The sequence below is a fragment of the Balaenoptera acutorostrata genome, chromosome 19 (assembly GCF_949987535.1).
Source record: "Balaenoptera acutorostrata chromosome 19, mBalAcu1.1, whole genome shotgun sequence".
NCBI lineage: Eukaryota > Metazoa > Chordata > Mammalia > Artiodactyla > Balaenopteridae > Balaenoptera > Balaenoptera acutorostrata.
Window position 1 is genome coordinate 61,787,188 of NC_080082.1, and position 13,633 is coordinate 61,800,820.

Sequence of the window (13,633 nt, forward strand, 5' to 3'; positions counted from 1 at the left end):
TGGTACCATAATTCAACTTAGATAGTTTGCACAGGACGTGCCAACAATCATATTTTTTTTTTTGAATTTCTTTAAAAAAAAATTGTATGATATCTAACAACGGGGCCAGGTTACCAATGGTTGTCACCCCTGTGGGGAATCCATAACAAAGTGCCTTGGAAAGTTCCATGTTAATTTGGATGGGGAGGCCGCGGTGGGGCTGGAAGGGAAAAGAAGTTTCAGGGTGCTGGGAATAATTTGAGTAGGGTGAGTCATTTACTCACCGGGCTCTGATTTAGGTGTGAAGGGCATTGTCTGGCTGGGTCCTAAGCGGAGGATAAAGCTGGCTTAGGGGGCAGAACATGGCATTTGAAAATGATGGGGGTGAAAGTTTTTATTGGAATCCTCAGTGCAAGAGAGAAGAGGCAGAAATGATCACATCATTTCTAAGGTGCTTCCCTTGGTTGCCATCTCTCAAGGCTGTGTATCATCTGGCCCTGCCCTCTGTTCAGGGTAATCTCTTTTTATTTATTTATTTTTATTTATTTATTTTTTCACACACACACACACACACACACACACACACACACACACACACACACTGTATTTTATTTTTACAAGAGATAAATAGACTGACACCAAGCATTGTACATGGATGACCACAACAAAAGCAACAATGATTGCCATTACCAAACATGAAACACACTCATACTATGTCATAATATTGACATTCAGTCCAGTAATCCTCCACTGTAACAGCTCCTTTACTTTGCAGTGAAAATTGATTTGTATATTCTTTGCCTCTGAGTCCTTGTGGGATTTTTTTTTTTAATTGAAACAGAAAGTCACAAAAATTATACTCATCCTCATCAGTTAACCCAGTCCCATGTAATTAATTTTTTTTTTATCTTGATCTTTTGTTAGCACTTTTATGAGTTCATCAGTTTTTCATTAGAGTTCTGAAAATGCTTGTTCATTCAGTTCAGCAGTACAGTCAGTTACCAGAAACCTGTACTTGTCAGAGTCTTTTCCATGAATTTCTTGAAGATGAAACCCTTTTATAGGAACATATTTGCAAAAGCATCCGAGTACACCCAGAACTGTCTGTAAATGACAAAAGACTTAAAAATGACCACGGTTAAAGATTTGATGAAAGTTCATAATAATGCAATTGACAAGGAAATTTAGTTATTTCTGAGATATACATTTTAAAGTAATAACTAGGATTATGACTTATAACATTATACCAGAACATATAAGATTTTTAGAAATTTCATGTAATGTCTGAAACATTTATATTAACATATTTCCATACAAATAACCCAATGAAAGTTTAGTATTAGTTGTTTTGTGTTTTTATACTGCAGGTTCTTATTAGTCATCAATTTTATACACATCAGTGTATACATGTCAATCCCAATCACCCAATTAACAATCATATTAATATCCAAAAAACTCCATGACTTTGCTTGGGTGACCCTTTCAACGATGAACTCTAGGTCACAACACAGTAACTGTCTGTTCAACTACACCAAGGTGTCTGAAGACAATAGCTTCTCCACCAAACCAGGTTGTAAATAAATTTTGAATGGAACCTGGCATCACCCTGAAGGAATTCTAACTTCACACTGTTGGGGTAGTTTACCAAAATGGCTTCAGAGTAGACTAACTTTACACAGCATACTTTTTTAAAAAGAACACATTTATTCAGCGTCATGATCAGACTATATTACATTTAGCCATCAACAGCATGGGTGCAAAAAAAAAAAAATCTACATTAAAACCCTTTGTTGGCATGCTTTACACTTTCCACAGCACAGAAACTAAAATAACCCGTTATACAATTAGTCACAAATACAGTCCTCAAGTTTTTTTTCCCCACACACATGAGTATTGTCTAAAACATGTCTTCTTTGTAGCAGCTAGGCCCTGCCACCACTGTGCTTGGCTGAGTTCACAAATCTGTTGTAACCTGTAGCTTCCCTGTCACTTCTCTGGCTCTCCTCTCCTGCTGAGCTTTGTTTCCTGGCAGTAGTTAAAACCTTGTGCCCCTGCCATAGCTCCTGCTGCTGCTGGAACCGCCACAGCCACCTTGGTTTCGGGGTTTGGCAAAGTATTGGTCTCCACCACCACAGGGGCCAGCACTTCTGCCTCCAAAGTTTCCTCCTTTCATGGGTCCAAAATGTGAAGATTGGTTGTTGTAATTGCCAGAATCATTGTAGCTTCCGCCGCCTCCAAAATTGCTTCCATCGTTACCGAATCCATTATAGCCATCCCCACTGCCACCATATCCACCGCCACCACGGCTGCCACCAAAGCCACCTCGGCCACTGTAGTCTCCTCCACGACCGAAGCTGTCATTCCCACCAAAACCACCTCCGTGACCACCACCAAAGTTTCCAGAACCACTCTGACCTCTTTGGCTGGATGAGGCACTAGCCATCTCTTGCTTAGATAGGGCTTTCCTTACTTCACAGTTGTGGCCATTCACAGTGTGGTATTTCGGACTGACAGTCTTGTCTACAGAGTCATGGTCATCAAAGGTTACGAAAGCAAAGCCTCTCTTTTTGCCACTACCTTGCTCAGTCATGATTTCAGTCACTTCAGTTTTCCCCTGCTGTTCAAAACAATCTCTTAGGTGATGTTCTTCAGCATCTTCTTTAATGCCACCAACAAAAATCTTTTTCACGGTTAAGTGGGCACCAGGTCTTTGAGAATCTTCTCTTGAGACGGCCCTCTTTGGTTCCACAACTCTCCCATCCACCTTGTGTGGCCTTGCCTGCATGGCCTCCTCCACCTCCTCCACAGTGGCATATGTGACAAACCCAAAGCCTCTGGAGCGCTTGGTGTTTGGATCCCTCATTACCACACAATCTGTGAGCGCTCCCCACTGCTCACAAGGGCTCCTCAGACTCTCATCAGTTGTTTCAAAGCTCAAACCTCCGATGAAGAGCTTGCGCAGCTGTTCGGGCTCTTTGGGAGACTCTGACTTAGACACGATGGCGGTGGAGTGGGGAGACGTCAACGATGCTGACTCGGCGGCATCCAAGGGCAGAGAGGAGTAATCTCAACGGGTGCCTTTTTGATTTGGGATCAAACAACTGGGATTACGATGCAATTGAACAGAAACTTAATTACTGCTGTGACAAACCACTTAATTACTAAAATTATGACTGACATCATTTACCAGGATATACCAGGATTTTAGGAGTTCCATATAATTTCTAAAATATGTATGTTGATAACGTTTACCCATATGATAACAATCTAAGAAGTTTATCACTCATTTGACAATGTCTCCCATGCTTTCAACACACCAAATAAGCCCAATTAGTTTAATATTCCTCTCTCTGAGATGGAGAGAAAACAAATAATTTGAGGTGTTCCAGGGACCCTCCAGAAAACCCCCAAGTTAGCCAGAGGTCAAATGAACCCCATTTAGAACTTGATCTTTGGGAAGTCTGTCAAAAATATCAAAAAGTTTTAACCACTGGAAGAGATCTCAATGGTAAATACAGATCACTTAAAGAAACTCATAATCTATTACCAAAAGCAGTTCAATATTTGAAGAAACAATTTGTCCTCTTAGAGAATGAAATTGAGGTTTTGTACCACTTTAAGATTTATTTTCTTAATTAAGTTCAATCTTAGAACTTAGTTTCAATTTATGAAAATCTGGAGAGACTATCCTATATAGACATTCTCAAAACATTATTCCCATATAGTATACCCCAGAACTCTCTACTTCATTTGCCTCTATTTTATTTACTTAAAAGCTTTGTCTCATTATTATTTTTCTTGCTGACAAACTCTGTAACAGGAGTAATGTATTTGACTTCTAGTAAGCCCAGGTACAATGAAAGTATTATACTTAATGTTGATGACTCTAAACTGTATCAAACCAACGAGCTTAAGCTGACTTTTTAACACCAGATATTAATTCAATATTGAGTATGTCCTACATCATGTGAACCTGAAACTCATTCTGGCCAGTTTCTTTATGTTTGAGTATTTATATAAGCACTTAATTTCCTTTAAGCCAATTAAATAGAGCTCTTTTAAAATTAATTTTGGCAATGCCATACTTCTATAACACATGTACAAACACACAAACACAGGGACCTCATAGTTCCCATTCCAAAATTTTACCCATGAATCAGGTACAACCACGTAAAACCCATCAGTTATAAAGAGGCTGGATTCAAATTGGGCTTCTGGCAGATGGGACAAATCAAGGTCACCTGTCCACATAGCTAAACCCTTTTAATAGTATTTATGGTGGAAGAGACACTTCTATTTCTATTTGTAGCCTTTGGTGATTTTAGGAACCAAGTGGAAGCTTTCTCTTCTTCATCAGAATGTCCCACTCTTGGACAAGGACAGGTTTTTTCCTGTCCTTTTCCTCCATTTGATATCAGTAAAAGTTTTAAGTACCACAAACTGATTTGGCTGTAAATGGAGAAACAGTACCACAATAAAATAAACAAAAAGCCCAAAGAACAGACAGAAAATCCTAAATAAACCCCCAAGTTTGGTCTTGGGGTTTTACATATATCAACAACACAGGAGACCACAAACGACGTAATTAACACAGCAAGAGTAGCAGTACATGGTGCACAGGGTCCCAAGATAACCCTTTCTACACCCCCAGTGGAGGTCCTAACAGGCACTGTGGCCACACATTGTTACAATAAGATAACATCTTCCTCTTGCCCATGGGCTCATAGCTATAATCAGATCCGTTATCCAAAATGTGCCTCAGAGGACTTTATTTAGGGATAGCTGAAACATCCCCCCCTTTTCAAGACAAACAAAACACAAACAAATGCTAGCATCCAGAGAAACCAATGAACCCGTTCACAAATCGGGTAGAAGTCCAACAACTCTTTCCTCTCTCCAGCAGGGTACCCCACTCAAATACAAAACAAATTGGCTTATTCCAGAGAAAAAGCCCCAAACGGAGAGGAAATAATGTTCCCGGCTGTACACACAGGAGCGACTTACCCTACCATATGGAGCCTGTCGGCTCTCAAATGTCGATTCCTTGCTCCAACTGCCAGCAGGGAATTCTGGAGGGACGATCCTCAGGGCAAGTGGTCCTGGCAGCTGTAGGGGCTTACCCGAAAATCCCCCAACCGGGGCCAGCTGGCTTCACCAAAATTTGTCACCGAGTCTAACGTAGCTCGTACTGCTCGCAACATGACAGGCCAATGATCGAAAGACGAGTTGTTGGGACAAGGAATAACGACTTTATTCAGAAAGCCAGCAAACCAAGAAGATGGTAGGCTCATGCCCCCCAGAGGACCATCTTGCCTGACTCAGAATTCAGGCTCCTTTTATACTAAAAGGGGAGGCAGTAAAGTCAGACACTTCCTGGTTCCCATCAGCCTCCAGAGGGGGAATGTGTTAATTTCTTCCTCCCTGCAGTCATTCACAGGTGGGCCTGGTCACGAGGTTTCCTTTGAGCTAAACAAAGGTATTTTAGCTTAACGCTCATGACCCGGGAGGCAGGGTTCACAGAGACGGGCCATTATGTGTAATTTAAGCTTCTGGGCAACATGCCTTCAGGGATGAACTTGTCATGGAATACAAAGTGTTCTTCCCTATTACAGTTCCTGCTTGTTGCTAAAGTGTTTTATTTGCCTTTTAAAACCACATTTTCCCCCCTGCTTTATTGAGCCATACTTGGCATACATCACTGCATGAGTTTAAGGTATACAGCATAATGTTCTGATTTACATATATTGAAATAACTACCACAATAAGAATAACTGCATTATTTTTTAAAATACTTCCTCTATCCCACACTTAATTACCTTTAAGCATCTTTCACAAAAACTTGTTTATGAAAAATACTTAAATATATAATAACTACACAATGTAATTTCAAATTGACTATACGTCCATTATACAGGTAATTAGAAAGTTTCACATCTTATTTTTAAATTGTAATATATTTTAGCTCTTTATTTTCTACTTCTAAAAGTTCTGTCAAATGTGGATAACAAAGTATGTAAAACATATAGTCTCCAGAAGACACTGGGATTTATTTCCATGTAAAGAATAATTAAGTTGCAATGTTTCTAAGGATATTTAGTAAGGAGATATACTCTCTTTAATATGAACCCTAAAAAAGTAAAACTAGATTGTCAAATATGCAATAACTTCATTTCAGCCCTCAATATTTTTAAGGCACTATCTGTTAGATAACATCTACTACTATGTGTGTTTTATCACATCTGTGCATGTGAAACATTTCATCCATACAGACATGGGAATAAATTGAAATATGATGATGTTTAGATACGGAACTTAGTGTATTTAAAATATTTTCAGGTAAGATGAGCAGAATGTCCTGGTATAGCACACATATGAATACAAGAAGATATATCACTTTTTTTTTTTTTTGCCACCCTGTGTGGCTTGTAGGATCTTAGTTCCCTGACCAGGGACTGAACTCAGGCCCATGGCAGTGAAAGCGAGGAGTCCTAACCACTGGACCGCCAGGGAAGTCCCTCACATTTTTAAAAGATGCAGTGACTCAAATAAATTTTGTGAACTTTATTAGGTAGATTACTCTGTATTATACAATACTGCTCACTAGCGATGTTGGCAAAAAAGCCATTTCAGCATGGACTTCCATGATTCCACACAAGGAAATGAGTTGGCGGTGGAACTTTTCATTAAACACAGAACAGGAGAGGAGAAGCCAATTATAGGGGAAAGTCATGAATCATTTTTTTGAATGGGGAGTTTTATTGCTTATATAATTAACAAGGCATCAAACTGAACAAATTCACAAGAAAAAAGGAAATTTCCTAAATCACAGGAAGATTTTGATGTCACCCTGTATATCATAATGTAACAAATGCAAATTATGAACGATTCAAGAATGTAAAAAGAAAGATATAGTTTGAAATATATATATGCAGGCTTTCAAACCGTGTCCTAGAAAATTTTTAAATATATATATATATATTTTTTTTTTTTTTTTTTTTTTTATGGCTGTGTTGGGTCTTCGTTTCTGTGCGAGGGCTTTCTTAAATATATATATTTTTGAGTCTAGATGGAATGACTGAAATTTTTACCACTGTCAAACTTAGGTAAGGATAGATTTTATTCCAAAGAGTTATTACAATATAGGGAACACTCCAACCATAAAAAATCTGTAAAGCCTCTAAAGTCAGACCAACGAACAGCTTTTCTTTTACACCGAGAGGTCAACAAGGTAGGAAAGCCCCCATATGGAAGAGTGGAAGATTAGGTGGCCTGAGGCTACATTCTCAGGGGATGTTTTACACTAAAGTCTCCTACTTGGAGGAGATGTTCAGGCAGTGCTGTTGTTCTGAATTACAATGCTCAAAAGCGGTCTAAAATAGTGACCTTGGCGGCCTTCCCAGGTGGCGCAGTGGTTGAGAATCTGCCTGCTAATGCAGGGGACACGGGTTCGAGCCCTGGTCTGGGAAGATCCCACATGCCGCGGAGCAACTGGGCCCGTGAGCCACAACTACTGAGCCTGTGCTCCGCAACAAGAGAGGCCGCGATAGTGAGAGGCCCGCGCGCCGTGATGAAGAGTGGCCCCCGCTTGCCACAACTAGAGAAAGCCCTCGCACAGAAACCAAGACCCAACACAGCCAAAAATAAATAAAATAAATAAATTTTAAAATAAAATAGTGACCTTGGGAGAGGAGAAAAGCACACTAAATTTTGATTAAATCACGGTAACGGTCATTGTACCCAGTGATCACTGAGGACAACTGAGGACGACACTGAGGCTGGCAATCTCAAGTGTTCCTATCTGGCTGGTTCCTAAGGAAACAAGGGAGCTATCATGAGTCATACTGAAATTGACAGGGAGGTGTAGTTCTTAGCTAAGTAAGCTGTTTCCTTTAGCACAAAAGAAGAAAAGGAGCTCTTTAACCTTTGCTATTTTCAAGTTACAGAGTTTAAGTCTAACATTTTCACTCCATAATATGACATCAAGTGAAATTCAAAAAATAATAAATACACGTGTTATATTTGAATAAAGGAATGTTAGAAAATTTAAACTAATACTGGTAATAACAAACTTGCCCAGGAACCTTAGCGTTTATGACTTTGAATGGCATTGAAGGACCCGTCATACTCGTTGTGCCTGTGTTGTGACTCTCCCCGTCACATACAAGAGAAACCATTAAGTGCTGAAATATGTTGCTCTAAGTCACCAAGTCAGAAGTCTATGAACCATAAACTGAACAAAATCCTAGAGGATATTTTCAGACCAAAATTTAGTCTTAACTGAGCTCATCCAGTTCCGAGGCTTCCTCATTCAAATGAAGGCAGCACCATGAAATAGGGCAATTTCAGTGAGATTATTTACAAATATTTGATCATGATAAACCAGTTGGAAGTTTTATAACTGAAAACACAAAGTCCTTTAAGGGTAATTAGACAATGAATGTAATATATTTGTAATTGAATTAAAAACAAATGAATATACTATACAAATGAACTTATTTACAAAACAGAAATAAACTCAAAAACATAGAAAACAAACTTATTACCAAAGGGGAAAGTGGGGGAGGAATAAATTAGAGTTTGGGATCAACAGATATACAGCACTGTATATCAAGTAGACAAAAAACAAATACCTACTGTACAGCACAGAGAACTAAAATCAATATCTTGTAATATCCTATAATGGATTAGAATCCGAAAAAGAATATATATATCTGAATCACTTTACTGTACATCTGAAACTAACACAACATGGTACATCAGCGATACTTCAATAGAAATAAATAAGTATGGAGGTTCCTTAAAAAACTAAAAATAGAACTACCATACGACCCAGCAATCCCACTACTGGGCATATACCCTGAGAAAACCATAATTCAAAAAGAGTCATGTACCACAATGTTCACTGCAGCTCTATTTACAACAGCCAGGACTTGGAAGCAACCTAAGTGTCCATCATCAGATGAATGGATAAAGAAGATGTGGCACGTATATACAATGGAATATTACTCAGCCATAAAAAGAAATGAAATGGAGGTATTTGTAGTGAGGTGGATGGACCTAGAGTCTGTCATACAGAGTGAAGTAAGTCAGAAAGAGAAAAACAAATACCATATGCTAACACGTATATATGGAATCTAAAAAAAAACAAAAAGGTTCTGAAGAACCTAGGGGCAGGACAGGAATAAAGACACAGACGTAGAGAATGGACTTGAGGACACAGGGAGGGGGAAGGGTAAGCTGGGACAAAGTGAGAGAGTGGCATGGACTTATATATACTACCAAATGTAAAATAGATAGCTAGTGGGAAGCAGCCGCATAGCACAGGGAGATGAGCTCGGTGCTTTGTGACCACCTAGAGGGGTGGGATAGGGAGGCTGGGAGGGACACACAAGAGGGAGGGGATATGGGGATATATGTATACATATAGCTGATTCACTTTGTTATACAGCAGAAACTAACACACCATTGTAAAGCAATTATACTCCAATAAAGATGTTAAAAATAAATAAATAATAATAAATGCGGGACTTCCCTGGTGGTCCAGTGGGTAAGACTCTGAGCTCCCAATGCAGGGGGCCCAGGTTCCATCCCTGGTTGGGGAACTAGATCCCGCATGCATGCCGCAACTAAGAAGTCCGCATGCTGCAACTAAAAGATCCCGCGTGCCACAACGAAGATCCTGCGTGCCACAACTAAGATATGGTGCAGCCTAAATAAATAAATAAATATTTTTTAAAAAAGAATAAATGCATATTCTAATGGCAAGAGGCAATATATGAGAAGGAATAAGGGTACTAATTTAGGAAGTGAATCCAAGGGTTAAAGGTGGAGTAATTACTGGAGATAATGAGTTCTCACCTATAACCTTGACGTTGGGAGGTTAAGATGGGTATGCAAAAAGAAAAGGTCATTGAAAGTGTACCAGTTAACTGTCTACAAGTTTTGCTATGGTAATAAATATTCCTGAATTCTCAATGGCTTACAACAAGAAACACTGATTGCTTCCTCATATTATATCAATCATTATTCATCTCTTGCTTCTTTCAATAATTTGATTCTGTCATTCTGGGTAAAATTTCAGTCTATCCAAGACCATTCTTGCAGTAGAGAGAAGACAGGGTTATATGAAGCAAATAAAAGCTTTGAAAGCTTTGATTTCAGGTTGAAACATGCCATTCTACTCACACCAAATTGGCCAAGGAACTCAAAAGGCATAAATGGGCAAGGAAGTACCAATCCTCTCAAAGGGAAGTAAGGGTTGCCTAAGTCAAGCAGCCAATTTTGATATCAAAGGGCAGACATGTATAATCTCACAGGGTGATAATTAATTGGAAATTATTACAATATATGATACTGCAGCTTCTGTCACAAATAATTTGTCCCTCCTCTGTTCACAATAAATAAAACTACTAATTTCAAATGACATAAGGAATATTACTACAGAACATGAATACATCAAAATGATATAAAGAAGCTATGAAAAAACTCTACACATTATACCTAACAACTCAATAGCACGTGAAAACGATTATATACCATGGCTAATGGGAATGTATTTTTAAAATATAAGGATGGTTCAACACATGGAAATCGTTCAATGTAAAACAGCATGTTAACAGAATGAAAGAAAAAGACAACATGATCATCTCTACTGATGCAGAAAAAGCAGTTGACAAATGTCAACAGTCTTTTATGATAAAAACACTCAATAAACTAGACAAAAATTCCTCAACATTAAGGACGTATAGTAACAGCCCATGGCTAACATCATACTCAACAGATTTTCCTCTAAGATCAGGAACAAGACAAGGATATCTGCTCTCACTGTTTCTAAAAATGAATTACTAGAAAGTCTAGCAGGAACACATAGGCAGAAAAAAATAAGTAAATAAAAGGTATCCAAATAGAAAAAGGAAGCAAAATTATCTCTGTTGACAAACAACATGTTCTAGTATGTAGAAAACCCTGAAAGTTCTGCAAAATAAACCTGCTAGAAATAATGAAGGAACTCAGAAAAATTACGAGATAAAATCAACAAATAAAAATCAATTGTGTTGGGCTTCCCTGGTGGCGCAGTGGTTGAGAATCTGCCTGCCAATGCAGGGGACACGGGTTCAAGCCCTGGTCTGGGAGGATCCCACATGCCGCGGAGCAGCTGGGCCCGTGAGCCACAACTACTGAGCCTGCGCATCTGGAGCCTGTGCTCCGCAGCAGGAGAGGCCGCGATAGTGAGAGGCCCGCGCACCGCGATGAAGAGTGGCCCCCGCTCGCCGCAGCTGGAGAGGGCCTTCGCACAGGGGCGAGGACCCAGCACAGCCAAAAATAAATAAATTAATTAAAAAAAAAAATCAATTGTGTTTCTATAAATTAAAAATGGACAATCAAGAAGGAAATTCAGGGGGAGTTCGCTGGTTCCCTGGTGGTCGAGTAGTTAGGATTTGGCGCTTTCACTGCTGTGGTCCGGGTTCAATCCCTGATTGGGAAACTGAGATCCCTCAAGCAGTGCTGGGTGGCACAAACAACAACAACAACAACAACAACAACAAAAACACTCCTTAAAAAAAAAAACAAGGAAATTCACAAACAACTCTATTTACCATAACATCAAAGAAATAAGTAAAATACTTGGAATAAGCTGACATTTAAAGGGAAAGATTTGTATACTGTAAACTAAAAACACAGCTGAAAAATATTAGAAAGGACACAATGCAAAGATATCCCAAGTTCATTAATCGGTAGTCAATATTTTCTAGATGTAAATACTACTCAAAGCAATCAACGGAGTCAACCCAATCCCTAGTAAATCCCAATAGTGTCTCTTGAAGGAATAGATAAACACATCCTAAGACTCACTGCCCTTGAGAAATGGCTTGTGATATTCCTCAAAATCAGAAAAAAAAACCCTTTGGAAAGATTTATCAGCCAGGCTCTGTTGATACTTTCTGTCTCATATCCTAGAACATGCTGACCACTCCACTACATAGCTTGAAAAGGTGATTTTGTATGCTGCAGGAAAATATTACAACATATGAGGGAAACTGTTCTCCATCAGAAATTTCTGTTACCCAGCAAACCCACACGATGGCGAGTCCACCTGAATTGTGCATTAACTAAGGGTGGATTATCACAGCAGAGAAATTGGATAAAATTTCAGACCCTAGGACTAGCTATTTCAAAAACAAGTTTCAGAGGCAAAATCATGCAAACTTAGGAGAATATGAAATCAAGAAGAGTATACATTCCCCAACTTGACAGAGCAGTACAAGAGCAAAACAAAATACAAGATTTGTAGGTCAGATATTATAAGATGAAACCATGTGATCTACCCACAGAAGACAAACTAAAAGGCTGAAAGCTGCATATTCATCCTTTGAGGGACTGCGGACTAGAAATAGGATCTCTCTGGGACTTACACGCTAACAGTCTTTATACTCTATGGCTCTATGAGTTTGACATTTCTAGTTTCCATACATAATACCTTGCTTTTTTGTCACAATGTCATCATTTATGGCTGACATAAATTTTCTATATCCATTCATTTGCCAACAGGCATTTTAGTTCTTTCTACATCTTGGCTGTTTTGAACAATGCAATAATATTCATTGGAGTACAAATATTAACCTCACTGTAATGATTTGATTTCATCTGGATATCTAGCCAGACGTGGGTGTCATAGACTGTGTGCTGTTCTGTCTATTTTATTAAGGAAACTCCATACTGTCTTCAATAAAAGCCCTACCACTTGCATCCCCACCAACAAAGCACAAGAGTTCCCTGTTCTGTGTATTGTGCGTGCGTGTATGCGTGTGTGTGCGTGTGTATTTTCACACAGGTAGGGAGAGGAGAGTAGAGGAACCAGCACTGGCCTGGCAGCCAGAAAGTAGCAGCTACAGCTTCCCAAGGGTGAACCTCTGGACTGCAGATCACTGTGGTGCTACTTGCCCTCTGATTCTTGGAAAAATCTTTCCCTACATCAGAGAACTTAATGGCCCCTCTCAAGTTGTGTCCACAGACACATACCTAGCAGAATATCCCTAACGAAAACCTTTTGCCATTCAAAGCTTAGTACTCATAATTTTCCTTCTGGACTCAAAAGAACTTACAAACTCTCATGGGGTCCAACACAGTCTCCATACAATCTGTATTAACTCATCCTAGTATAAAATACGAGAAAACATTCTACTTCTAATAAATCATGCCTGAGGGAAAACTACATATATTTTCCTTCACCGTGACCACAGACCAGACACTGTCATCTCCAAAAAACTATATATAAAAGAAAGATGTTTCCAATGGTGCACATGCCCCAGTGATGCCCCCAAATCTCCCACGGAAACACCCCAAATTCTCTTTTGTACCTTTCACAGTGCATCTAAAACTTTCTTCATTTGGGACCCAAAATACTAAAAAATACCAAAGATAACTCACAACATGATCACTGAAATTTTCCCTGTATTACTCTAACAATTGCACAATGATTCTAGACCATCCAAAAGACCCAAGAGAAGTCACCTGTGGAGTGGAGGCTGTAGGGCACCCTCTAGGTGAATAGCCTGAGGACAAGGCACCCATCCTCCTGCACCCAAAGATCCCCATGGGCTCAGCTCAGGCCATACTTCTCACAACACTGGAGAAAAATGTTCTTCTCTGCCTA

At 39.3% G+C, this 13,633-nt stretch overlaps 2 protein-coding genes across 2 annotated transcripts in view; both read right to left on the reverse strand.

Annotated features, from left to right (window-relative positions):
- Positions 1–1,882: 1,882 nt before the first annotated feature.
- On the reverse strand, positions 1,883–2,947 carry LOC130705671 (heterogeneous nuclear ribonucleoprotein A1-like 3). Its single transcript, XM_057533624.1, has one exon. It carries the CDS (start codon positions 2,840–2,842, stop codon positions 2,015–2,017), a length of 828 nt encoding a protein of 275 aa, XP_057389607.1. The 5' UTR covers positions 2,843–2,947; the 3' UTR covers positions 1,883–2,014.
- A 7-nt stretch (positions 2,948–2,954) lies between these two features.
- Positions 2,955–13,633, reverse strand: part of LOC103016606 (zinc finger protein 525-like) — a 103,886-nt gene continuing 93,207 nt past the window's right edge. Inside the window, exon 4 of the mRNA XM_057533664.1 lies at positions 2,955–3,080. Coding sequence (XP_057389647.1) covers positions 3,073–3,080 — 8 coding nt within the window. The 3' untranslated portion in view covers positions 2,955–3,072. The remainder of the gene's footprint in view (positions 3,081–13,633) is intronic.